Genomic DNA, 27,408 nt, shown 5'->3' with positions numbered 1-27,408 from the left:
AATAAAGGGTTAGGGTTTTCAACAATAACAATGTAACACAAAAGCGAATCATTCTCACCTTTGTAAAGCTACAATTTTAAGAGCTTATTGAGCTGCACCAAATCATGTGGTAAAATAAAGGGAGTGCTGAGTGTATATTTACTGTAAATGGGGAGTGATTTCACATTCAGTTTAGATAATTGTGTAATTCCTGTCATGCCTTCACAATAAAAGTCTCTTTGTGGTTCAGAACTTATGTAAAGCAGCGGCAGAAGGAAAGTCATAGTTTTCTGTTTGGATCATTGGAACTCTCTCTTCACCTGCCTGAGCCAACAGAGTCCAGTTACATTAGGGCTCCTCCAGACTCAGAGAGTACTGTTGGGGATCGGGTCCAGACAAAGGAATGATGAGGCCTACAAGGGCCTTTAAGAGCCTGCCTCGAGTTGTTTCCTGCTGTGAGGCCGAAGAGCACCCAGAATCCTTTTGGGGCCTCCATGTTTTGTTAACGGCCGCCCGAGTTCAAACTCCGGCCTTCCATTAGCTGAGAGCCAACAGACCCCACGGCCCCCCCTGGAGGGAGGCCGGACACCGCGCGAATCAGCTGTTCTAGAGGCCACAAACACAAATTCACTTGTCTTCCCGGAACGGGCCGCTCGCGCATCAACGAACCGTGGACCAGCAACAAGTAAGAGGCTTATGTCTGGGCAGAGACTAGTTTAAACATTAGCGTGTTATTATTTGAGTGTATATTTCTGTAGGACCGCCGAGTCCCTTTGTTTTGTGCCAGCGTGTCGTGACGAATCTGCGTTTCCGGCCACATCGCGGCACTGTTTACCGTTAGACCAATTTTGCGGAGATTTTCACCCATTAAAAGATCGGTAAACAGCTGGACGGATCTTAGTTCGTCCGCTTGGGTACCGAGTGGTAAAGTCCCCGCAAAGTTGTCTCTGGCGGTGTTTGAGATCTCCTCTGATCATTCTTTGCATGTTTCCTTTTCTCTCTCTCTCTCTTTTCTCCTAAACCCGCCTGCACACACGTTCCGACCTGCATCCACATAATTCACGTGTTATACCCGTTCGGGGACTTAGATAGTGCGATCGCATCTCGACGCCATTCGGCGCTTTGAACCACGAGATAGACCAAAGCATCCCTTTGTTCTCCATTTCCTGTTGGTCAAACCATGAGTTTATACCGCCATCTTGAATTTGATCCTACGTCAAATCACGTGGTTAGACCGCCATCTTGAATTCAGTAACACGACACCACGCGGTTAGACCGCCATCTTGAATTCAGTAACACGACACCACGCGGTTAGACCGCCATCTTGAATTCAGTAATACGACGTCATCCCCCGTGACTTCGTACGCCATCTTGACTCCCCCTTCTCTCTCACACACACACACACACACACACACACACACACACACACACACACACACACACACACACACACACACACACACACACACACAGGTATTGCATGTGTGTTATAAATCGTGTTAAGTGCTAGTGTTGTGATCTTTGATATAGTGGATTCTTGTTGGGATAATAGTCATTAATTAACATTGATGTTATTATCTTTAATAAATTCTATTGTATTTAAAGTACCGGTATTTTGTGATTATTTGTGCATATGTATGTGAATACAGCTGGAACATGATAGCCAGTGCTTGAACTTAAACCTTCACTGTTCATTTTATAATCATTAATAGTAAATATTGAGATTTTATGAGACTGATCTTTACAGATTGATTGTTGGTCCCTGATACCAGGGTGGTGCCCTGTCTTTATAAATTATAATTACAGATTCTATTATTCTTAATTGATCATTTTATTGTTTTTCATTAATAATTTAATTATTCTTAATCGATAACTTTATCGTTTTTAATTAATAATTTTATTATTTTTAATAAATAATTTTATTATTTTAATAATCATATTTTATGATTATTAATAATTAGCCAACATCAAGTCTACTTACTCTTGCACAACAGTACATTACTCTGATTTTAGCTTCTCCTCATTGGGTTCAAGTAACATTTATAATTCATTTTCTTGGTTTTATTGCTGACTTTTAAAGGCCCATTCTTAACTTGCACCTACATTTAGGATTTTTTAAAACCTTGTGTGCCCGGTCGTAACCTGAAGTCCTCAGCGAAGGCCCTATACTCGCCATAACACAGTCTTTTCTGTCAGGGCTCCAACTCCTCCCTGCAGATCCGCCCGTCAAACTCCTTATCCCCTTTTAAATCTCTCATAAAGACACATTTTTATAGTTAAGCTTTCTCATGGTTCTGAGCTTATCGCCTATCTTAATCATTTCATAATTTTTTTTATTTGATCTTGTTTTTACTCTTTTCTCATCTGTCACATTTTTTATTTCTTCATCTGTGCTCTATTGCTGTGTAGTCTTTCAGTTTCTTATTATTTTCCCTCAATTTATTATTTTTTACTTGTAAACCAGCTCGAAGTTTTAAAAGGTGGTATATAAATAAAGTGTATTATTATTATTATTATTATTATTATTATTATTATGCAGGAGATACCTAAATGCTGACTTCCTCTGAAGTCTCCTGTATGACCACACTTGTTGAATCCCTTTCATTTTACAGGAAGATCTGTTGAAAAGGGGCAGAAGCCAAGTCAGAGCTAAAATGGTTTGTTTTTGTCGAGAAGATTCCAGCTCACACACACACACACACACACACACACAGCAGCCTACATACTGTAGAGTGAGTGAAAGGTCTATTCACTGCTGTGTGACTCAAGCTAAGCAGGGTGGCTTGTGAATCTATACTTACACCAGCTAAAAGCTTTGCTGCTTTGTCACTGCAGCTGATGTGATTCTCTCTCTGTCTTCTCTGTTATTCTCTCTCTGCAGCTCCCTTTGTTTCATCTTTTCATTTCATACCTCCCCTTATCTGCAGCTGTGAATTGTGATCCATGCATCCATCCATCTGTCAATGTCGCCACCCTTTTCCATTTTTATGCCTCTGCGCCATGCAGCGACTGACAGTGGCTGGAGGCATTATGTTTTAGGGTTGTCCGTCCGTCCCATTCTCAAGAATGGGAAAAGGGAATTTCCTTAAATTTGGTACAAATATTCCCTTGGACTCAAGGATGATCTGATTAGATTTTGGTGGTTAAAGGTCAAGGTCACTGTGACCACAAGCTCTGGGTAGTGACTGAAAGAATGAGATTGCGACAGAAATACGTTTTCTAAAGAATTGAGAGGAGTTCGGCCATTCGAAGGGAGCTCCCAGTAGAACCGCTGCCCCTTTACATTGTATGGGGAAGATCATCAGAAGATCCTGACCTTTGGCTTAGAAACAACCTCAACAAGAGGGGGAGGAACGAGCCAAATGTATAAAGAGAAAGAACAGCTTCCCATCAAACAACCTGTGTCTTGTGCACCATGCTCTGAGCATTAAAGTGTGACAATACCGTAAGAGATTTGTGTCTCGTTCCTCGTTGTCAGAGGATGCAGAATTGCCATGACAACTTCCACACGTGACCAGAGATTAATCCGTAAAACACAATCTTACTTACTGGAGATGGTTTTGGTAAGGAGCACTAAGGGAGAACATGCAGGAGACCAGAGCTGGACAAAAGCCCAGCAGCAGAGAGGACAGAAACGTCATAAATACATCGGACAATAATCTGCTCTTTTCACACATCTGCTCAATTTACATTTCAAAGACTTTGTACCAGGGAGCTGGCAAGTTAAAGTCTTTAATGTCTGGTTGAACTGACTCTGACATTTCCTTTCACACGTCCAGCTGCTCGGGGTGATATGAAGTTCAGGGTGGATGTGCATGTGAAACGTGTGTGTGTATGTTTGATGTGTGCTGATAAGACCATTCATTAAACGTTAGATAACAGTCAGTCACTACCATCCAACACTAAATACACATGTAACCATCCAATTGCAATTATAACCTGCATTTTTTATTATCTCTATCTCTTACGTTTTTAGTTAGGGTTAAGTCATAAATATCAGATACAGCCAACAACATGTAAAAAAGATACATGGGTGTTTAGTTTGAGTCTGGTTATGAAGAGGAACATTCAGAGATTTAATTTAAAGTAGATTTGTTTATGACTTATATATTAACCATGACCAATACAATTTAACCGCATGGCTTTCATCTGGACCTTCGTCACAGTGAATGTCATGCAGAAAGTAAGGATGTGTAGGTTGGGGTATTAGATGGACGTGCAAGGTGTCGGACCACAGTTTGCATTCCAACATATGCAAAAAAACATATTGACTATCATCATCATCCAAGGGTTTGTAGAATCACCCAATTTGAACTAGTCTGGTGATAGAGGTCATGTGATTACAAATAAGAAATTGAAATATGTGTGAATTACATCTTAAGGAATTTAAGTCTCAAAATATCATTAGGATCAAACACAGCGAGTTATAAAACATCTCTGTGTAACACTGTCAAGCAACAGGTGCCACATATATCTTCTCATGTGTGTTCAGGTACACCATGAAGGGATGTGGAGGGTCTCACAAGACCAGTGGTCGAGGTTTAGGACTTGATAAGCACTAGGCTTTATAAAAGTAAGTCCATTTACCATTATCTTACATCATAGCTTACTTACTTTGAATCAATAGATGCCTTTTTAATGACATTGGAAATTTGGCTTTCTTTCATTATATTAAGTTAAAAATGAAGATTAAGTGAATAAAACTAGACTGTCACTCAGTAGAGTCTATCCCTCCTCCAACAGTCTCCTTATGAAACCATATTTAATTTTCATTTGGATTTGCACCAAATTGCACACCCTCATAAATATTCTCATGTCTTCTGATCAAGATCCATGAATTAGTTCTTGGAAAATGTATTGAAAATGCCAAAAAACGCTCTCGCAATGTTAAAGAATGTGATAAATAACTCCAGGATCTGCCTCTGTGTCTGGATCTGCGCCAAAATGTAATGGCTTCTTTCTTGGCCCATGTCCCACCCTTCCACCAAGTTTCATGGAAATCTGTCAAGTAGTTTCTGCATAATCCTGATGAAAAACAACCTTTTTGACGAATAATAAATCTGAACATAGCTACATCAGAAATCATGAGTAAAGGGAAAACATTATTTAAGAGATTATTATTAATGGACATTTATTATATTTGTGATGTAGGAATAAGGTTGCATGTGAGTTGTGCTATCTGACAAAATGACTCATAACACACAACGTGATATGCAGCATGTTGACAGTAGCTAATTACAGTTAATGAAAAAAAAAGCCAGCAAGTCTATAACTGTTATTGAATGTCTTTTATTAACCAGGGCATATAATGTCTAACAGTACGTGAGTGGATGAGAAACTACACACACCTTTTATAATGTCACATTATAAAAGGTGTGTGTAGTCACAATTCAGTTTGTCGCAGTCTGCAATTACATTTATAAATCTGAGACAGATTTGGTCGTAACCTGGAATCATCTTAAAGTGCGGTTGGTTTTTGTGCCTTATCTGTGTTTCTCTCCGTCTTTATCGTTAGTCTCAGAACTAATATTGACATTTCACCTGAATGGTTGAGTTGGACCCGATGAGGTTTCTTTATCAAAAGAGACAGATCTTATTTACGGGAGGAGATGTGAAGATTTTGGATGAATAGATGACAAAATGCAATTTAAATTGAACTGGATCTCCACCACAGCCCACGTGAGAGACATCTACCCAAAGAAGACGCTGTGTTTGTCTGTGTGTTGCCCTGTCTAGGTGTTTGACACCAAAGCAGAAGTGATTTATGACTAATCGATAGCTTGCCAGTATTGCTCATTAAACAAGCACACACACACACACACACACACACACACACACACACACACACACACACACACACACACACACACACAGCTTCTCCTCCCCTCTTTGCTGTCTGTGTCTTTGATCCATGTCAAAGTGCTAAATGATGTGAGGATGGTCTGAGGATAACAAATGGAGGCGAACATAGAAGGAGACAGACAAACAGTGGACAAATGTGCTCCTGTCTCTCATTTACCAAAGCTTTCATTAACCCTCGACGTTTTAACACTTTCATGCCCAAATCATTTTTTAGATTTTCTGAAAATTCTTCCCATTTAGCTGTTTTGAAGGAACTGTACACTGACACAACACCGACAGTGTGACATTGACTGATAACAAAGCTCTACAGTAAAACTCTAGATATTTTACTGACTGAACCATCAGGAGGAGGAGGAGATTCGCTGACAGGTCGTCTGTCTCCAAGATAAAACACAACCTCGTACTGACCAAGATGCTCTTGATGACAAAGGCTTATTGTTTTGTTGATTTCAATGTTCACAAGCTCCGACACTGCTGCTGCTTTTCGTATTAGACTTTGAAATAGGTTCTGTTGACAAAACTACATTTTTTTTAGTCGCATTCACAATCGTGTGGTCTGGACTTTCAGATTTTCAGTTAAGTCTGAACCAAAATGAAACGTGTTAAATGTGCTTCAGACCAACCGAACAAAAATTGGTGAGGTGAGGTGATCTGGGTCCTTGTTTGCAGTGTGAAAAGATTTGTCTGGATAGTTTACACTAATCGACAAATGGCAGGGAGTTGAGGCAGCATTAAACAATAGAAGAAGAAAAAGAAGCAGAAGCCTTACAGGCCTCTCCAGAAATGCAGTTGCTCAGGTTTGCAGGATCTTCACCTCCGACGATATAATGTTTGAACAACAAGGACATACTGCGCCTGAAGTTGGAGATGCTGGTAGTAAAACCATATTGATATTATAGTGGCAACACAAATTTAAAGAAATTAACCAGTTCATTCATTTTCTCAGTTCAAAAGTTTTAGTGCGCTACCTGAATTACAAATGTAAAAAAAATTACAAAGACATGAAGCTTGATTCAGACATTGGTCGTAACTCTCAGGTGGGGAGAAGAAGATTGATAAGAACAAAAGGTACTTTTCGGAATCAAGGATTTTTTTTTTTTAAAACATCAAGGTTATTTTACCTCTGATGTAATTTCAACAGTAGTCTTGATGATACGCATGTTCTCTGAACATTAAAGAATAAATTGTATATTTTTTAATGTTCAAATTGTTGAGTTGTACATGTGTGAAAGGCAAACTGCAGAGAATATCCCGACCCAATTTTCCGGACTTCATCTGGAGTTCATGTCTGAATATAGCTAAAATGTTCCCTTACTGCATCTAGACATAACTCTCAGTCAGCTGTCTGCCAGGTCTTCCCCTGGACCTCCTGACTGATGAGACGAGAGCAATATGATCGAATTGTCCAAACAATTCATCTCCACAAGAGAGGAACAGTTTACTAGTAATTTACCCGAGCATGTAGACTCACGTAATGGTGCCATTTGTTGTGTGCAAACAAACCTTATCAGCAGCCTGTAGCCTGAGGGGAAGGAGTAGACAGATAAATAAGAGAGAGGAGAGGGAGATGGACGAAGAGGATGAGAGGAGAATGAGGTTATCAGTTCTCTAGAGACTGTAAAGATTCATAGATACGTTCTGTGTCAATAATGTAACGAGAGAGAGAGAGAGAGAGAGAGAGAGAGAGAGAGAGAATCAGAACTACAGAAAAAGATGACAAGAAGACAAAAAGCCAAGCTAGGGAGAAATGGAGAGAGTGAAAGAGGGAGCAGAAAAAGGAATGGGAAGAGAGAGAGAGAGCTGGATGCAGTGAAATGTAGAAAATGCCACAATGAAGCCACGAGGCTCAGGCCAGATGCTGCAGCTGCTGTTCTCATCGACCCAACGCACGCTCTCATTCATTTCAGCACAATTCAATTCTTGCAGCTTTATTGACATGATAAGACCACTCCTGCTGTACATTACCAAGAGTGTCGGTACAAAGCACAACATCAATAAGTCTCAACTCAGACCCCACAGATAAACAAGAGCCAGAGCGGTTTATAGATAACTGTTTTTGTCTAAAAGAATAAAATGCTTTAAAAACATCAGACATTGATTAGGTATTGACCTTTACAATATGACCGGTGCAAACTAGAAATCAAAATGTTTCATCGTACATGTAGAGTAATAAAATACCTCTGTGTAATGAAAACCTTGCAACTCCAAAATGTCAATGCTTTTAAAAGTAGGCCACCGTATTTTTAGCTTTTAGCTTCGGTGTGCATATTTGAGTTGATCCAATGTCCTCTAAAAGGTTTTCATCAGACCAGGAGTCACGGGACTGTGTCAACCTGTAAAAGACAACTGGAACTGTCAAATAGCAGAAGGATATCGTGCATATGTACATATGACAGGAATTTGTGTAAGTGCAGGTGTCAGGATTCTTTTTTTTAAGGAATAGATAAATTAGTAAAAGGATGAGAATGTGTAATACAAAGGTGAATATGTGTGGTCATCCTATGACAGTGGTTCCCTTATGTTTATTTTGCAGCCGCTGCTTCAGGATCAGGGTAGACGCACATTATGAATCTGGTATCTTTTTACTGTGCCGTATTACCCTGTCTTCCCTCCTCCGCTGACCTGCGCTCATTTTACACGTTAGCAATAAACACTAGTCAGAAGTCTTTCGGACCGGAACAGTACTGTACTTTGTGTTTCTTTGATTCGCTCGATAGTTTATGAGACACGTATTTAAACACATTGAAAAAAAACATTTTGCGCCTACTCAGTTGACATAACACGAAACGTGACGTGCACAGTCAGGACATCAGGGTTAAAGTGACCGGAACAATCTGGATTCATCATCCGACATCATCGAATAATAACTAAATAAATGTGATCGTTTTTGGAAGCGGCAGAGACGAGCAGACACACACACACTCCTGCAGACAGGAGAGAAATTTGGATACAGTGTACATAATGTGCAAAGTATAGAGAATGGAGATGTGTTTTGACAAATCAGTGTCATGAACAGTACATTAGTTATGTTTATTAGTTATGAGGAAACAATAAAATAAAATACAAATGAATGTGTGTTTCCATCCAGTACCATTATGCAAATCCTGGAGTTGGTATTTCAAAATAAACCACTGCTGACAGTAATTTTCAGGTTCCATTTGGTTGTCAGAGCAACAGATTATTTCAGTGTTGGACACAACACATGTGAAAGTCAGTCAGAACAGTGAAGTTGAAGACTGTGAAACCAAAACATTCAGCTGAGTGATGCTAAAACTCAGATAAGTGATCTTTTCATGGGTTTGTATCTGTGAGTGACACCTTTCACATCACACAGTCATTTCAGGAGCTGATGATATTAATCGATTATTGCACCTTTAATTATTGATAAATATGTTTAATATTAATTCAAATGAAGACGTTACAGCAGTGGAGCTGAGGATTTAGATAAGTAAAGAGAAAATGTGAAAAATTATGAAAATTAGTTATTTCACTCTGAATCTACAAATGTGAGTTTACACCACAAACAGTGTGTGTCCTCTGAAACATCTAAGCACATGGATACATTTACAAGAACAAGTACAAGAACATCTTCACAGTCTCTCTACGGGAATCATTATCACTTCATATGATTTGAAAAATGAAAAAATTAATTTGGCAGCAAAGGAAGTCGAAGAACTTTTCTCTGCTTCCATTTGAGTGTCAAATCACTGACTTTCACAAACACTGTGTGCAAGAAATTAGTTTTTCTGCTTCAGTATCCAACTTCTGCCCCTCTTTATTTTAAAGAGTAAACACACACACACACACACACACACACACACACACACACACACACACACACACACACACACACACACACACAGGCACACTGTCCTGAACAAACACTGACCTGGTAACTCACTGTTAAATGTCTTTGTTATCACTTCTTCTCTTCACCGTCGGTTTTAGACTGGATACAGGGGACCTGTATGGTTGGAAGCCTCACTCTAACACACACACACACACACACACACACACAGCACACACACAGCGCACATACATACATACACTTTGTTAGTAACCTGGTAGCTGTTCCTGAAATGTGCTTCCTTATTAATTATTCCCTGTGTTTCTCTATTTCTCGATGCTTTAGTACACCTTTATTATACCAATAGATGTAGTTTCACATGTCAGTCATCTGAGCTGCTAATTTCATTTTGTGAAAATCGTTTACATGCTTTGTATAGAACATCTTTCATTGACTGCGCTGATGCTATGTTTCAGTGCATTACATTGTGTGTCAATGTACAGTTCAGACACTGCAATGCAATAAAGAACATTAGGTGGCAAATAGAGAGCAATTGTGGACATCGCTTATCAACACACCATGTGGTGCTGAATCCCCCGGCCTCTCTGTCGTCTGTTTATTTGTGTCCTGTTGTTGTGACAGAAACCTGATGTTGACAGAAGGTGTGTTTGCAGTTCTTTGCTCCGTTGGTCCTCAAATCCTTTAATCACTGTATATCCCTGTGTCAGTCTCCTGTGAATTGGTGCTGCAACACTTCACTGACCAACATGACAGCCACCCATCATTGCGTACAACTGTTTCTATTGGAAAGCTTTTTACTGACAGTGTAAAGATCATATAACTGTTACTAACAATGGAGTATTAGGTCTATATTGAAGAAAGTAATCTGAGATTTTGAGAATTTAGTTGTAATATGAGAATAAAGCTGTAATATGAGAATAAAGTTGTAATATTTTTAGAATAAAGCTGTAATATTAGGAGAATAAAGTTGTAATATGAGAATAAAGCTGTAATATGAGAATAAAGCTGTAATATTAGGAGAATAAAGTTGTAATATGAGAATAAAGTTGTAAGATTATGAGAATATAGTCATGATTTTAAAGGGAGAATATCAAAAGAACAGACTGTCGACTGTCATAATCTCCACAAAGAAAATTTGCCAACATGACCCTTATACTCCGCCTTAGTTACACACACTTTGCTGTATATGAAATACATACCTGCATGGTTGGATGTTCTGTTTCTGTTAGCCTATGTGCTGACTGACTGACAGATGACTGAGCACTGAACTCAGGTTATAACAGACACCTTTGGTCCAAAGTGAAAAAAAGGTAAAGTGTACTCACAGTAGATCAATAGAGCTGCAGCATGAAACCCTCCGACTCCCACATTATTACCACCGTCAGTTGTCCCTGACCTGTTGCTAATTTCCACAAGAGTCAAAGTTGATGATCTTCCCATAAAATATCAGAGTGAGCGATGAATGATCTATAATATGTCGTACTCTATTATTTCCACTGCTTATCATGTCAATTAATTATTGAGTTCTTGTATAACATGCACTTCCCAAGAACACACAAGTATAGATGCTAAAAATCAGAAACAGTATAGAAAGCATTAAACATGACTCAAATTATTACTTATTAAATCAATTACATCAGTTATTGCTGCATTCAATTTATTTGTACCAGTGTTATGGTGCATGCTTATTCTCACTAATACATCAAAAATCTAATTGACACAGACAGTGTGAACTGGTGCTTCACATTATTTTACTGATCATTTCCAATGGTACTGAAATATGTGTCAACCAGTAAACTTGTATGTCCTGATGTGCTCATGAAAGTGCAGATAAGGAAAGAAACAGAAATACATGTCGACCCTGTGCAGGTCACATCGGGACACTTGTTGACTTGAGTTAACATGTACTTGTATTGGAACATTTCCACAGCCATTCCTCCTTGTTCCTGGATACACCACAGTGTCAAAGATGCAGTCGCAGATTTAGAGCTCTGTGGTTCATGCCATCAGAACAATCTAACGGATACACTCTTACCACCTTATCACTATATGTGGTTTTTGATCAAATGTTAGCAGCCACCTAGTTTCACATCCAGCAGTCAAATAGCATCCATTGAAGTTCATGTCTTGGCCGTCTGTGTTGCTTGGTCTCCTTGAAAAGGTTAGTTTCCCCCTTTGTATGCTAACTAGCTAGCATACATTGGGTTAATCAGAGCTTTTTCCTCTAAAAACAGCTGCAGCTGGAAACAATGTCACCTGACAAATGTTTATTGTCCTCAAACTCTGGTTTATTTCTCCTGAGAAACATAACTTGGACTATATCATAGACTCAGTAGGTGATTTGTACAGGGATGAGAAGGGAAGGCAGCTATTCTTTTTTAACCAAAACGACCAAAACATCATACCCCTTAAAGCTAGGGTTGGTAATCCTGGGTTGGCAGGGACACACTCCCAAGTAATATTCACAAGTTTGGAGTAAATCTGCCCATGCATTGTTCAGTTGTTTTGCGAGCGCATGCTTACATCTTACAATCAAGACCTTCCCCCCTGCTTGAAATGAACAGATTACCTACTGTATAGACTATATACATAGATTCCAATAATCTATAACATAATGTATAATAAAAAAACATCATGGTCAATATTCTAGATGTTCAACTTGTTGCTCAGTGCCAACAAAAACGAGAGCCTACAACAAATTTCAATCAAACAACAACATTGGATCAGTTTGAAACCTGAAAAACTTGAGAAAGAAATTTCCTTGGGGAAGATGACGTGGTTCAGTCTATAAGTTAATCAATTTATTGTTGAATCCCTTGCTTTTTTTCCTCATGAGCACACTAACATGATGATTATTCAGAGTGTACTACACTCTGAATAATAGATTTAATGTATAGTGTGAAAACAGGACACCTCTGTAAACTTGTTACCACATGTGCTAATCAGATGTGTTTATAAAAAGCTACTTTGGCTGCCGAGCTAACGAGCCCAACGTGGCACCCGTCAGATGTAGACGAACGGCGGAAAATCACTTCTCAGGCCGACACAGGAATGAATCATTTGCCCTGTTGGTTTTTCTCATCACTTCACAGTAATTGAGCTGATAGTTTGTCTTTCTGTCTGTGTGTATTTGTCCAATAGGAGGGCGACTCTCTTGGGGCGATGGAAAAGGTCTGTCGTCAGCTGACCTATCATCTCAGCCCCCACTCACAGTGGAGGAGACAGGGCCTGCTCAAGAGGAAACCTCAGGCCTGGTGAGTGCATGTGTGTGTGTGTGTGTGTGTGTGTGTGTGTGTGTGTGTGTGTGTGTGTGTGTGTGTGTGTGTGTTAACATCCCAGTGTGTCATCAGTATGTCATCATCTGCTGCCCCTTTGGATGCCATGGAAAAATCCACTGATGTCACGCTCTCTTAATTTTCTCGCTCTCACCAATTGTTGGAGATGAAACCACCTCCGTCTGTGTCACGTTCACTGTCAAAATTTGAATGTTGCTTGATGAGTCTGCATTTGAAGTTGAGCTGTGTTCACTTTGCACTGCAGCAGTTAGCTCTCTCTCCAGTCTTCTTCTTTGCACCTCCATTAAGTAGATTCATGTTGAGTATCTGCAGCCAAATGAAAATGGAGATTTGGACAGATTTGATAAATACAGCAACGTTACACAATATGCAAATCATCCATCAAAAGCAACTACTGTATAAACAGCTAATCCACACATTTCTCCAGTACTTTAAAGTTCAGACAGCTAAAAATTACCTTCGGATTTTTGAAAGCTATTCTCAAAGTGAAATATTTCACATATGCAAAACATTACCTTTAACTTACAGTGCTGATGAAAGAGTATTTTAATAGTATTTTGGCAAAATCTTACAGTTGCTAATGTTGCATCCACAGGTCACTTAAGACATATCAAACACAACCAGCTTTTCTGTGAGAATTTTCAAAACCCAGATTTACATGGGCCATTACATTGGAATGGAAATACATTCGGTTAGCACATTTAAATTTAGAGGTATAGAAATGAAAGAGAGATAATATCACATGTTGGCACTGTAGGTTTACCATCACTCAACTGTTGTTATATTCACTCCCTTATTAGACTGTTGAAGTGCTCTGTATCTGTATGATGATATTTCTTAGTCCGTTTTTCAGAGATTGAACTCCGGAGGATGTCCGCACAATTGGGTTCGGACTAACTCTGCAGTTTGTCTTTCAAATATACAACGCAACAGGAGATTCTCCGCTCAGACAGAAATCTCTGGAGCGTTCATGTACAGTAAGGGGGGGTGCAGCAGACAGAGGCAGGATGTGACGTATTCATTCTGCTGCAGAGATCACATGGCTTTGTTTACATTAAAACGTCACCAGCGTCGGCTCTTATCAGCAAAAACTCTTTGTCATCCTGAGATATTTCTTTTCTTTTTGTTTTTTCATTTTTACATCTGTCACGTGTTGGAAATGTCATCAACACGCCCACTTGCTCTGGATGATCTCCTGTTGTTTTTCTATAGTGTCTCACATGAGCTCATTCATGAGTTCAGTACATGTCTGACAGCAGCATTAGAAAGGTGACCATTTGGAGCTTTTATTGTCTTTACCTTGAGTCATGGTGGCACAATGTGGTCCTGGAGACTACTGTCGCAGAAACTACCACAGGGGTGGTGTGAGTCCTCTGACAGTTTTGTGCAACTGACATTCTGAAGCACAAATTTATGTAATTTCCTATAATTCTGTAAAACTACAAATTGCAGCAAGATTTGAGAAGCTAGATGCTATGTTTTTTTTTACATCTAATCTGCATACTACTACAACTAATTAAAATAATACGTTTGATTTTTATAGCACTTTTCTTAAAAAAGTCACAAAGTACTTTGCAAAAGGATAAGACATGAATAAAATCAAATTAGAATTAAAAATATATGTAAAAAGATACATTAACATTCACTAAAATAGAGTAGAATTCACTGGGTGTTTTAATGAAAAGTAAAATAGGCTACGCAAATAAAACAAACCTCATTAATAACAATATATTTTATAGGTTACTATAAAAAATGTGTCTCCATAGTGATCACATTGAATTTCATTCTAATAAAACTAAGATTTTCTTTTTCTATACTCTAAGTGGTTTTCGCTATAAACCTGATCCCTGTGTGATGCTGCACATCTAAGATCCTGCTCAGAAACACCCAGACCTGCTATAAAATACATCCTGGTGGGAGCAGATGGTAGAAAAGCGACATTGAAGCAGGAGACATTTGGAGAGAGGATTTCCCACTGCGGTGCAAATGGAGGATCAGTTGTTATGAACACCAGGTGTCATCTCCCTGCAAAACAGTTTGCACACAAATACACAAGTGCAGAGAGGGAAAAATAACAATTCAGTGTGGAGCATAAGGTTGAACCCCTGCTAAGTGTGTGTGTGTGTGTGTGTGTGTGTGTGTGTGTGTGTGTGTGTGTGTGTGTGTGTGTGTGTGTGTGTGTGTGTGTGTGTGGAGGGGTGTGGGTGTTCTTTCACAGTCAACAATGACTGGTAGCTTTTGTAATTTTATAAAGTGAGCTTCAACAAATGCTGTTAAATCAGTGTTTAATGGAATTAAATGAAAGCTGCAGTTGAAAGTGAAAATGAGTTTTGTAATTATCTTAAGTAATTCTGGACTGGTGGATGGGGTTTAATTAACGCAGCGCTGCAGTCAGCACTTCAGGCTGTCATGAACTCCAGTAAGAGTGATTAACCAGAGGATGGACAGGGCCCATTTACTCTGAGTCTCAGGGCAACAGATCCAACTGAATCATCTCTTTGCATAGAACACACCCTATTAACAGGCTACATACACATATATCAAGATATATAAAGATATATAAAGATTCACACCCACTCAAATACACGTCTTCATGCTAACTACGTCACCCCTCCTGACGTCGACTGAAAAGAAAAATATTCCTACCTATCGTGGTCCAGGTCTGACCAACCCCCATGGCAACGTTTTAACACGTTAACACTTTCTATCATATAACTCTTCATTTTCTGTTGAGTAGCGCTCAGATGATCTCTTGCTAGCTCACACCCAGAAATATCTCCTTTAACATCTTCAACATGGCACAAACAGAACAAGCAGACACGTTTAGAGTGGCTGAAGCTCAAGATAACCTGCAGATAACATGAGATGAACTCCACCATTGCAAATTTCTAGAAGGTTGCATGTAACATTGATGTTTGGTGTCTGATAGAATTTGCCCAAGTGCACACTTTGACTCACAGTGGTATGCACTTAAAGGAACATGCTGTATTGCACACTGCTTGGAAAGCAAAGTGAAGATCTGTAACATGAAGTTGATCCCAAAACCCTGAGAAAAGCCTGATTGTAGTTCATACCACAGCAGAGAGATGTCAACTCAGGAATCATCATCTGCTCACACACAAGTTTCTCATAAGCTACTTTCAGACACATACTGAACTCCAGGGTCTCCAGGGAACGCAAAATTTCTGAGAGAAAGCCTCTGCAGTTTCCGGGGACTCTCCTCATGCGAAAATGTCCCAAACAGTTGACTCTCCATAGGCATTGGTCCTGCAAGGTCCAAGACAGTTGTATATATGTAGATCTTTTTTATAAATGTGATATTAAAATCAGCAGGCATATTATTTAGTTTACATCTCCAAAAATGAATTTAAATGTGCAGTATCACTTTAATGTCTCCTCCGTCAGACCAACGTAGTTAACAGGTTTTTTAAATAAATTCACCTACAAACTTAATCTTCACTCGATGTTACACTGAGCTGCCAGCGTCATGACTCAGATAGACTCATATCTGTTTAATATGTTCAATAACACCCAATCTGTCAGGCCTAGATTTTTTCTCTTTATCAGTGGTCAAATTGTTGCAAAAGCAGAGAAACTAGAAAAGGTTGGTGATGCTCAATGGGAAATATTTTTCCTTTTTTGCAAAACAAATAGCACTTGAGACTAATTGGTCTCTTTTGCAAAAGGCGAAAGCTCCCAGTTTGCCATTGGACTCCCAGGTGCAAATGGACGTTGCTGCTGTTTAGGATGGATAAAATGTAAATGAACAGGCTGTCAGTTTGTTATTGTCTATTCAACAAGAGTATAGTTGTGACAGAGAACGGTGAAAAAAGCAAAGATTAACAAGGCTTACTGTTGCCTGTCTGGCTGCTTAACAACAGCCTCTTTCAGTGAGATCAACAAGTCCTCTCAGTGGTTTGAAATGAGGCGGCTTCACGGCTGAACGTCTGGAGCAGCCAGCACACTCCTCTCTGCTTTACAGCTGAGGTGTGGGACCCCTGCAGAGAAACCTGAGAGGGAAACAACGTGACTCCATATAGTTTCAAGCAGGTTTATTTTTAACAACTTGATGACAACACAAGACATTTGCTTTATTTATTTCCTTTATTTGCCGAAAAACCGAACAGCTTTGAGGAAGAAACCATTTTTTCATAACAGATGGACAGATCTATCTATCTATCTATCTATCTATCTATCTATCTATACACTATCTATACATCTATACATCTATCTATATATCTATCTATCTATCTATCTATCTATCTATCTATACATCTATCTATACATCTATCTATCTATCTATCTATCTATCTATCTATCTATACATCTATCTATACATCTATCTATACATCTATCTATCTATCTATCTATCTATCTATCTATCTATAACGGGGTCAACAATAATGGTGCTGTGTGATGGGTTTATCTGGGCTTCTGGAAGCAGCTGCCTGCTGTGACTGGACATGCCTGTTGAGAGAAGTGACAGTGAGTGGTTGTTGAGGTTTTGATCAGCAGTGTTCACTCTACGTGTTTATAAAACGGCATCATTATATTGGCCTGTGTTGTGCACAGTCGGCCTCCTCATGCACAGTCGGCCTCCTCATGCTCTGTGGATGCTATTGCAGTGAAACACTTTTGCTGCATCTGCTTAGACCGCGTCTGCCGAAAACAAGTGGAGAGTCTGGTCTTGGTTGCTCTAGCAGCAGAGTGGATGAAACAGACGAAAATGTTTCTTAAGTAAACCATTAGTTGTTTGGTTGAGTACTAACATTTCAAAGTAAATTCTTCTGACGTTTTCTTCTCACTTGCTGCCGCCATTACCTCAACATTGAAGCACAATAAATCATGTGATAGGTTGGGCCGGGAACGATCCATCTGGTGGAGGCTCAGGTGCCCGGGGGTGTAAGGACACATTTGTTGGCCACATTTGGAGGAGCCTTCGAATTGGGACAGTCTTGTCGCGCTGCTGTGACGCAATTGGTCTACAAATGCAGCTTCCGAAAGGATGCGGCCCCCTAAATTGAGACACAGCTACTGCCTCACACAAACAACTGTCTGTCTGTCTGCCTGTCTGCCTGTCTGTCTGTCTGTCTGTCTGTCTGTCTGTCCATCTGTCTTTCTGTTCATCTTACTGTCTGTCTGTCCCTCTGTCTCCTCTCTTGAATTTGATTGTTTCCTTATGACTTGTTAGTTTTCATGATGTTGGAAGGTCTTGCTGCATTTTTCCATCTAAATTCATGACACACACACACACACACAAACACACACACACGTGCACACAGATCTACATCTTATTCCTTCTGTCTACTTCGGTACTTGTCTGCTAGCCTGTTGTCATGTCTGCTGCCTGCTGACTGAACATCGCTGCATTGCTGACATTTTATTGGCTGTCTCCCACCTGTGCTCTGGCAGCCAGTGGAGAGCGAACGCCGAGTGTTGATTCACGATGTCTGGGCCTCTCTCTCCTCTGTCTTTCCCCTTCATTTCCCTTTTCTGCTTCGTCTCACCAGCAGGCAAAAGCAGCAGCCAGGATATTTGCCCCTCTGTACTGTAGGAGTGAGGAGGTTCAGACAGATATACAGGGTTTGACTGTGGGCCACAGTTTCAGTCTGACGCATCTGATGGTTCCTTTTTGATATTCAGGGTTAGGGTTAGGGTTCTAAAGCTACTTTTCAGCAATATCAATAAAATATTTAAAACCTGCATGATTTGATAAATCACCTTGTCAACCCTAGCAGAAAAAATCATTTTCCAGTGTGTGTATATGTCATTGATTCTGCAGCTTGAACATTTTCACACTCAATCACTGTTGTTGCTGATCAGCTGTTGAAGAAAGCTCTGAGCATGGAGGAAGTTTCATATTTTTAGTTTCCACTTCATGGAGATATGAGAGATGTGTGGGTAGGTAGGTAGAGATGTGTGGGTAGGTAGGTAGAGATGTGTGGGTAGGTAGGTAGAGATGTGTGGGTAGGTAGGTAGAGATGTGTGGGTAGGTAGGTAGAGATGTGTGGGTAGGTAGGTAGAGATGTGTGGGTAGGTAGGTAAGTAGGTCGGTAGGTAGGTAGGTAGGTAGGTAGGTATAGGTAGAAAAAAGGGCATTGAGACGTATGTTGTAGAGCTGCCAAAAATAAAAATTGATATCACAATCCTGTTGACCATCCTGGGTATTACCATGGGGGCTGAACTATGAAGTGCTGAACAAAGAGAGATCTTGCAAATGACTTATAAAATCTTCTAAAAATGATAAATTCAGTTGTAGATTAGTCAAACATGGTTAACTCAAATGGGTTTTGTCATTGTTTTGACAAATACAGACAAGACAGCAGAAGACCTTTCATTGTGTTGGGCCTTCAATGGCCATGGAATTAAAATGTCTCCAAGGTATTTTTTGACAGTATTCATTATCTTGTAATAGTGTCAATTTCATTTTGAGCGTTCAGTCTCTGTTAACCAGGTTCCTGTCTGTCTTCCCTCACCCCTGAGTCAACACTGGTCACTTCTCTGCTCCTGCAGGTGTGGGCATTTGTCTCTGAGATTTACCAGCAGCATTTAGATTTTTTTCTCATATTATGCAGCTATAAAAAACAAGCTGTGTTCCTGGTAATATAAGATATCTGCAATATTGTAAATATGTAAATGCCATGTCCATATTTCTGTTTAAAATTCTGTGAGTGGTTTTCCTCTTCCCTCCATTTCCCCAAGTTGATGTTATCTGTGGAAATCTATCCTTCTGTCGATCACTTCTCAGGTAATTTGTGTCCTGTGGTGTTTAATGTGTATGAATGCCGATTTCATCAGAGCGCAGCCTGGTAACAGTGAGTCTACATATATTATTGTGCATAGAAGAGAGGGAAATTAACGTTTGTCCTCTTTTTAGTAAAGCCCACGTTCTCAAAGATGACAAACTGAGTCGAGTCAGTCTTCAAATATTAATGCAGGCGATAACTTTTCAATATTAATCCCAGCACTTCAGAAGCACTTAGACTAATTTTCTTTCTCCATTTTCTCATTTCAGCCCAGATCTCTCTTCTCTTTGCCTTGATTCGTCCTCTGAATCATTTGAATCATCTCTGCCCTGCATGGTCCGAAATTGTTCACTTCGGCCTTCCCTTGCTGAACTGCATTGTGACCCTGAGGCTGTTGTTGGCTTTACAATAACTCTGTTTGTTCATGGCACACAGAGGAGAGCAGGGAAAACAATGTGAAACCCATTTAAAAAAATATATGAGATTATGACAGAACCAGCGGCTATTCTGCGTGAGTAAGAAAAGATAAAAGATGCAGTAGAAGAGGTGACTGGGGCGGATTTAGCCTCTGATAAAAATTAAATGATCTGCTGTCACATGACTCAGAAAGTAAAACTGTAAATGTTTGAGTTTTGTGAGGTCAGATGAGGCGGTGCAGCACATTAACTTAACCCCATCACTTCCTTCTTACTTCACCACATCTCACAACTGCCTGAAAGCTCAGTCATCATCAATTAATTTGTCAGACTTTATTTGTGTAGCACTTTTCATACAAACAATGTAATACCATCCACAAACAGAGTCAAATGATATTAAGAAAAACTTCCGTAAGTCCCATAAATTTGAAATAAGCAAACAACAAAGACAGGTAAACAAAGAAAGACCACATGTTAAAGATAAATAATGGAACACTAAGACGATAAAATATAAAACAATACAGATAATATAATAAAATATTAATAGAGATGAGAAAATTATAAAAATAATAAAAAACTAAATGAGATGAGAAATAGATAAAACAATAAAGATAAAACAATAAATGCTAGAAGGTGAGTGAGTAAAACCAGGGGTAAAAAGTATTAAATGGTCTTAAAGGATATAACAGTCCAAGATGTATAAATATATAGAGAGATAAATAGATAAATAAAATTCAATGAAAAGCCTGACTAAAAGGTCCGGTCTTGAGTTTGACTTTTAAAATATCCCCATTCTCTGCTGCGCTCTGTTTTCTGTTAGACTAGACCTCAGATTTGTACAACTCACTTACACACATATACACAAATCTCTATGTATACTTACACTATACTTGTGTTGTCATGCATTATGCAGCTCAGTCATATGAACTATTGTGGTGAAGAAATAAATGTACCTGTAACCTTTGCTGTGGTCCGTGATGTAAAGCTCACTTGGCGACATGGTGAGCACATGGTGAGAACTGTTCTCAGACCGTGCTGGCATGACTGAACATGAATACATCAGTGCATTTCAATCCGATAAAACAGGACTGATGGTTTTGCCATTTGCATCTGCAGCCCCGCCTCCTTCACAACACAACAACGTCATCTGTTTGTGCTTGTGTGACTCATGTTGACTCCCAGTGGACCACTGACCCCTTGTAGCTGTGTGAATAATGGTATTACCCACAGAGCTCCACTGCTGCCTCATAACGACTCTCGGTACACAGCCACTGCTGATTGTTCGCAGTGTATTTTGTTGATGGACAACTGAATACAATGGTTTCTGCTTTATTAGGCTGAAACTTAACAACTGAAGCTCTTCACTCTAAGACAGTATATTGTATATATGTTCTCACACAGAAGGTTTCTTTGTTGCCTGACAGATGATTGGATGTTCTTGTGGTGAGGACCGATCACAATATGTTGCACTTGAAGACATGGTGAGCCACTATTTGCCACCGAGTTGCAGTGGTTGATTTTCTAGATCAGGGGCCATAAAGGGGCCACAATTTACACAAAGGGGCCAATTATATGTTCAACATCCATGCACAATCCCTGATTCAGTAAAGTGTACATTCAACTCATTCCTTGTTACCTGTTAGCTCTATAGTTTTTAGCAAAGCCGCACATTTTTTCCTTATTCAAGCACACTGTGTTCTTTAAAAAAGAAAAAGTGGTGGTAGAGATGAGGCATATGAGACTGAATGTACAGTTGGGGGTGGGGGGTGGGCTTCAACCGATCGGTGATTCACTTACAATAATAACATATTTAGATGCACAATATAACACTTGGCAGCAGCCCATAAACCATGATGAATATAAACAGCCCGCACAAGTCCTTTTGTCATATTACAGACATTATTGACTCCTGGGCAGAACTGAACACATACATTCAAAATGACCAATGACATAACATTAGATTTACATTAGATTTTATGCATTTATTTTGTTTATTGTTGCAATTAAAAATGTATAAGATTAAAAAGAAAAACAATATTATCTCACATGACAGAAGTACAGTAAATAACAGTTAAATTTACTGTTAAAATTATATTGCATCAGTACATGCATGTACAGCATGTACTGATCATACTTTAATTTAAGTCATTGTTCTAAATACTTGTTCCACAGATGCATCAAATGTATTTGTCACTTTTACATACTTCTCGTTTTAAAACACACCACCTAGAATCATTATGAATTAATTCAGATCTGCCCTTCCTTATTTTCTGTCATATACAGTGGGGACAGTGGTCTTGGACTTTTGGACCACACTGTACCAATTTGTGGGCTGCCTAGACCTCAAAGGTCGAACCAACAAGAGACGGTCTGGTCTCCAGAGCCTTTCCAGTGTCACCAGCTCGTCTCAACCTTATTGCTGTTGCCTAGCAACAGAGCTGAAGTTGGACACGACGAGAACATTTTAATGCCCCTTGTTTTTTTTGTACAATTAGTGGTTCAGTTGAGTAGAAATGTGTGATACTCAAGCATCTGACGTGTCATCGCTTGCCGGCACCATTACCTCTTTGAAAAACAGTTCATCACTGAAGCGCAATGAATCCTGGGATAAGTTGGGCCGGTAAGGATCCACCTTTTGGAACCTTAGTTTCACTGGAATGGAAGGACGTATTTGTCGTACTGCTGTGACACAATCAGTCTTCAAATGCAGCCTTTGAAGCCCCTGGATACTTCGTGTATATACTGTTACAATGCTGGATGCTGATGTCAAATGTAGCCAAAGTTTCAAATAATGAGGTGACTTTAAAAGTGTGTGGAAGTGGTGTTATCCACTTTACAAGAGTCTCAAATTGTATCTCAAGTTCTGATTTCCGTTGCACCTCCTCTGTGGATGAAGTTGACCTAATCAGTGCAATCCGACTCTGCAGTAACAGCATGGAATCTGGCTGTGCATAAATGCAGCACCCGATGGCACATAGTCGCATACTGAAGGAGTGTCTCTTTAAATATGTCACAAGTGTCCATTCAGTGGAGAATGATCTCGTTGCTCCTGCTCGTCTGTCGAGGATTAACAGCAGCCGCGTGTGGCTGACATAAACCTAACTGCTTACAGCCTCTGTAATTCCTGTGTTGGTCTTATTGTGCAGGGGATGAGGGAGAGGAGCATGGTTTGCAACCTCTGTTGTCAGAGAACAGGGGCAAAAGGAGACTTGCCATGTTTTGCTGTGCAGTACACACACACACACACACACACACACACACACACACACACACACACACACACACACACACACACACACACACACACACGAGACAGATAATAGAGAGAGCTGCAGTCAGACAGGGGCAGACACTGGGAGGATGATACAGGTATGGAGGTGATACACAGCTAAGCCTTGCTGTGAAGAAGAGTTAAAATAAGCACTTTCATAGGGGTGATATGAAGTCCCTGCTGTATCTTTATTCATTCTACACCTCTGGGGATTAGTGGAGGAGCAGATTTTGGCTCTCAAGATATTCTTTCCTCAATTTCATAATTCAAGGCACGTATAGGATATCAGAATATCAACATGAAGGGGAACATTGGGCATGACTGACCCTTCAGGTTTCAAATAGACTAATGGAAATTTCAGGTCATGTGATTATGCTGTGATTATAATGGATCAGTGTTATAATCTCTTAGACTTAAGAAAGAAAGAAAAGAAAGAAATGACCACAATGGAAATTTAAGACATTGTTCCAACAATTAGCAATTGCTTGTGATTACTACATTATTACATGGGTACTCAGATCTCATGGTTTAGACCACGACCATCTTCAAACTCATCCTACATTTTGATCACAGCATCTTCTGGGTCGTGACACTGTCCAGGGGACAAAATCCGTCCACAGACAGAAAGATATGCCAAAGTAAAGCAAGGGAAAGCATGTGTATTTGTACATCACATTTCAACAACAAGGCAGTTGGAAGTGTTTTCACACAATTGAAAAGGCGTCATGACAACTTTTAAAAGGACCATAAGACAATACAAGAAATTTTAATTGAGTAACATGGACCCATAACAGTGACATGTAAGAAATTAATTATTTTTTAATTTGATAAAAGGCAGTGGCCACATTTTGCCTTATGTCAGAGGTCTTCAACAGGGGGTCCGCGACCCCTAGGGGGTCCGTGGAGGTACTGCCGGGGGGTCGCGAAATTTTTGGTTGATTAGACAATTTATTATATATATATATATTTTTTCCACAAATTTAAATGTCTTTAAATACACATCAACATGCATTCAACATATTGTGAGGCTGATATGACCCTCTGCCTGACAACCGCCATCCATCCAAGGTTAGATAAGTTGTGTGCTACTCATCAGGGTCAGACATCTCACTAATGTGGGAGTATGTGTGCCATCCACAGATGGCTTGAGGATTCACTGTCCCTTCTACATGTATGTTTAAAATAAAAACATGAATCTGTGAATTATTTTAATAGCTCAGTGTTGTATGCATCATGTATGTTTATAAATAGCAGTGGCATGGCCACCCTGTACCTTGCACATGTTTAAATTAAAAACATGAATATATGAACCTGTGTAATATTTGAATAGCTTAGTATTGAATGCACAATAACAGGTTAGCTATGTTTATACATGGCACTAGGCCCAGTTTAATATAAAACACAATTTTATACAATATATATAGTAGGGGTCCCTGCTCCATCTCTCTATCAGTTTGGGGGTCCTTGGCCTGAAAAACGTTGAAGACCCCTGCCTTATGTAGTTTCCAGTGTTAATCAGTGTTTTGCCAGTTTAAGCCAAATTATCTGCTTTCACCCTCTGTTACCCTCTGTTTATTATTTCCCAGATAACATATTTTAGCTTTTGGTGTTTTGGGAGTTTGCCAGATTGTTTAAATCTTCAAAATAAAATGTTGAGGTCACACGCTGCTCTTAGAATAAAGACTGAATCCACTGTTATTGGACATAATACATAATGTGGGTGATATTTGCTATATGCAGGATTTGAGGAGCTTTAAAGCAGGTGCTCTGAGAAAAATAAGGACCTTTTCTGTTAACTGCAAAGATACTGGTGAAGTCTCACAATAAAAATATTGAGCTGAAAATGAGCATAAATGGTCCCTTTAACTATGATCCCTTTGTCCCTTAAAGCCATCGCCTACAGAGCTAGGGATGAAAATGTTCTTTGGTTGATTAAAAACATTGAAAATATGTTTTTTTATAAATGTGAACCGTTAGTGGTTTGGTTGAGTACTTACATTTAAAAATAAATTATTCTGACGTTTTCGCCTCACTTTTGCCGCCTTTACCTCTTTGAAAAACTATTCGTCACGGAAACGCAATGAATCATGGGATATGTTGGGCCGGGAAGGATCCACCTAGTGAAGTCTCTATTTCTCGAGGGTGGATGCACACATTTGTCAGCCTCATTTGGAGGAGCCTTCAAATTAGGACAGTCTAGTCGCAACGCTGTGACAGAATCGATCCTCAAATGCAGCCTCTGAAGGATGTAGCCCTGAATAGAGACACAGTTAATCAGTCATCGCTGCTACACCAGAATGTAAAGCTAGACAAGAATAGTAACAGCAACTGGTGAAACTCTCAGGAATCGTTATAATATAAGTGTACAAGCCAGAGTTTATAGCCATGTAAAGTATGTCACAGATGACATACCCAACTCTTGATCCCACAATCCCACAATCCCACTGGATGGTGTCTAGACCAGGGTGGATGACCTCCATTCAAAGTGGGTGTGTGTCTCTCTCTGTAGTGTGGGATCCTGGTCTGGAGCCAAAATGCATCATGATCTCTCTCGGCCTCTCATCTGCTTTTTATTTGCAAACTTCCACTCCTGCCTCTTGTTGTTTATTGCCTTAACATGTGGGCGGAGTGTTGCTGGAAGTCGTAGCTTGCATGGCTAAAGCCAACGGGGTGATGTTTGGGAAAGTCCCCAGACATTTCCTAATGCTGATAACACGTCAGACACAGGCAGTCTGGCCGAGATGTGTTTACATTTTCAGGTGAAGATGTGTTTTAAGGGTTAGGGTTAGGTTTAGTGTTAGAGTTAGGTTTAAGTTAAGGTTAGGTTAAGGTAATTGTTAGGGTTAGGCAAGTAGTAACTATGATCGATGTAATGTCAATGTAAAGTGCATGTGTGTGTGGGGGTGTGTGAGTGTTGTTGAGTGCAGAAAAAACACACCAGAGGAGCTGGTTTGGGTGTGGGGAGGATGAGTGGAGCACTGGGAGGAGAATATGAGCTGAAACCATTAGATCAGTGGCGTCAGACCACGTGAAGCGGGAGGCAGAGGGCATGGCTGCACCAGCTGTGTTAACTAATTACAACACTTTCTCTCAGAGAGGAGGAAATGGCCTCCTGCATTGATGGATTGGTGTCCAAACCTCCAGGGCCTCTTGTGGGAAGTGGTTTCAGACCACTTAGCCAGACAGTGAGGGGTGGCTGTATCAGCCTTAAGATGTTGTTTACACTTTATTTGCATTTATTTGCAAGTTTTTAATTAAAAAACAAAAACAAAACAAGATATGTTGGTAACAAGTGTTCAAAACCTCCGAGAACCAGCTATCCCATTAATGAATCTCTTACATTACTCATAATAGCAAATTGTTTACAGGCTGTGGACTATTTTCTCCAGCGGATGAATACACATGTCTGATGAGTTTGTACTGCACCAGGAAGGTGTATGGTGGATTGATTTAAAATAAACTACAGTGGCTGGATAACAGTGAAGGTTTATGGCACATGGGAATAAACTGCATTACACTTATTATTACTATTATGCTCAGTCAAGTCAGATTTGGTTTTTCAATACTAATATTCAATGATTGATTGTTTCTTCCATATAGACTATCAAGCAATGCTATATTAAACTGCCAGTTTTTTGTTATCCCTCCGAGATCCCTCCGAGCAAAGCAGGCGAACAACAGATAAGAAATGTGCAAAACAAATTTCTTACGGTACACATGAAACAAAAGCCAGAGAGTAATTCATATCAGGGTCGTCTCTTAGGTCTTGTTCACCCCTGGTATTAACATCCATCATGAGAGATGCGATGATAAGTTGACAGTTTTAAGTTTATCTGTTTATCTGGTATTAAAATGTGTCCTGGATGTGTCTCCTGTGACCACTTGGTTTTGTATCTCACGTCCCCGCTCTGGATACAAATAATGTTGTTCATCAGTTGTGTTTGCAAAGACCTATTTGTGTTGTTTTAACCCATTATGAGTTTAAAGATTTGTCTGAAGACAATGTTTGTGTGCGTCAGTATGAACGAGA

At 39.7% G+C, this 27,408-nt stretch overlaps 1 protein-coding gene across 1 annotated transcript in view; it reads left to right on the top strand.

Moving 5' to 3' along the window:
- The window catches only part of lrrc75a (leucine rich repeat containing 75A), a 62,785-nt gene that overhangs the window by 21,584 nt on the left and 13,793 nt on the right, over nucleotides 1-27,408 (top strand). The window contains exon 3 of the mRNA XM_035155210.2: nucleotides 12,791-12,903. Coding sequence (XP_035011101.1) covers nucleotides 12,791-12,903 — 113 coding nt within the window. The remainder of the gene's footprint in view (nucleotides 1-12,790; nucleotides 12,904-27,408) is intronic.

This window comes from Hippoglossus stenolepis, chromosome 4 (assembly GCF_022539355.2).
Source record: "Hippoglossus stenolepis isolate QCI-W04-F060 chromosome 4, HSTE1.2, whole genome shotgun sequence".
In the NCBI taxonomy this organism is placed as follows: domain Eukaryota; kingdom Metazoa; phylum Chordata; class Actinopteri; order Pleuronectiformes; family Pleuronectidae; genus Hippoglossus; species Hippoglossus stenolepis.
The sequence above is the reverse complement of the archived record's forward strand: the minus strand, read 5'-3'. Positions and strand labels throughout refer to the sequence as shown.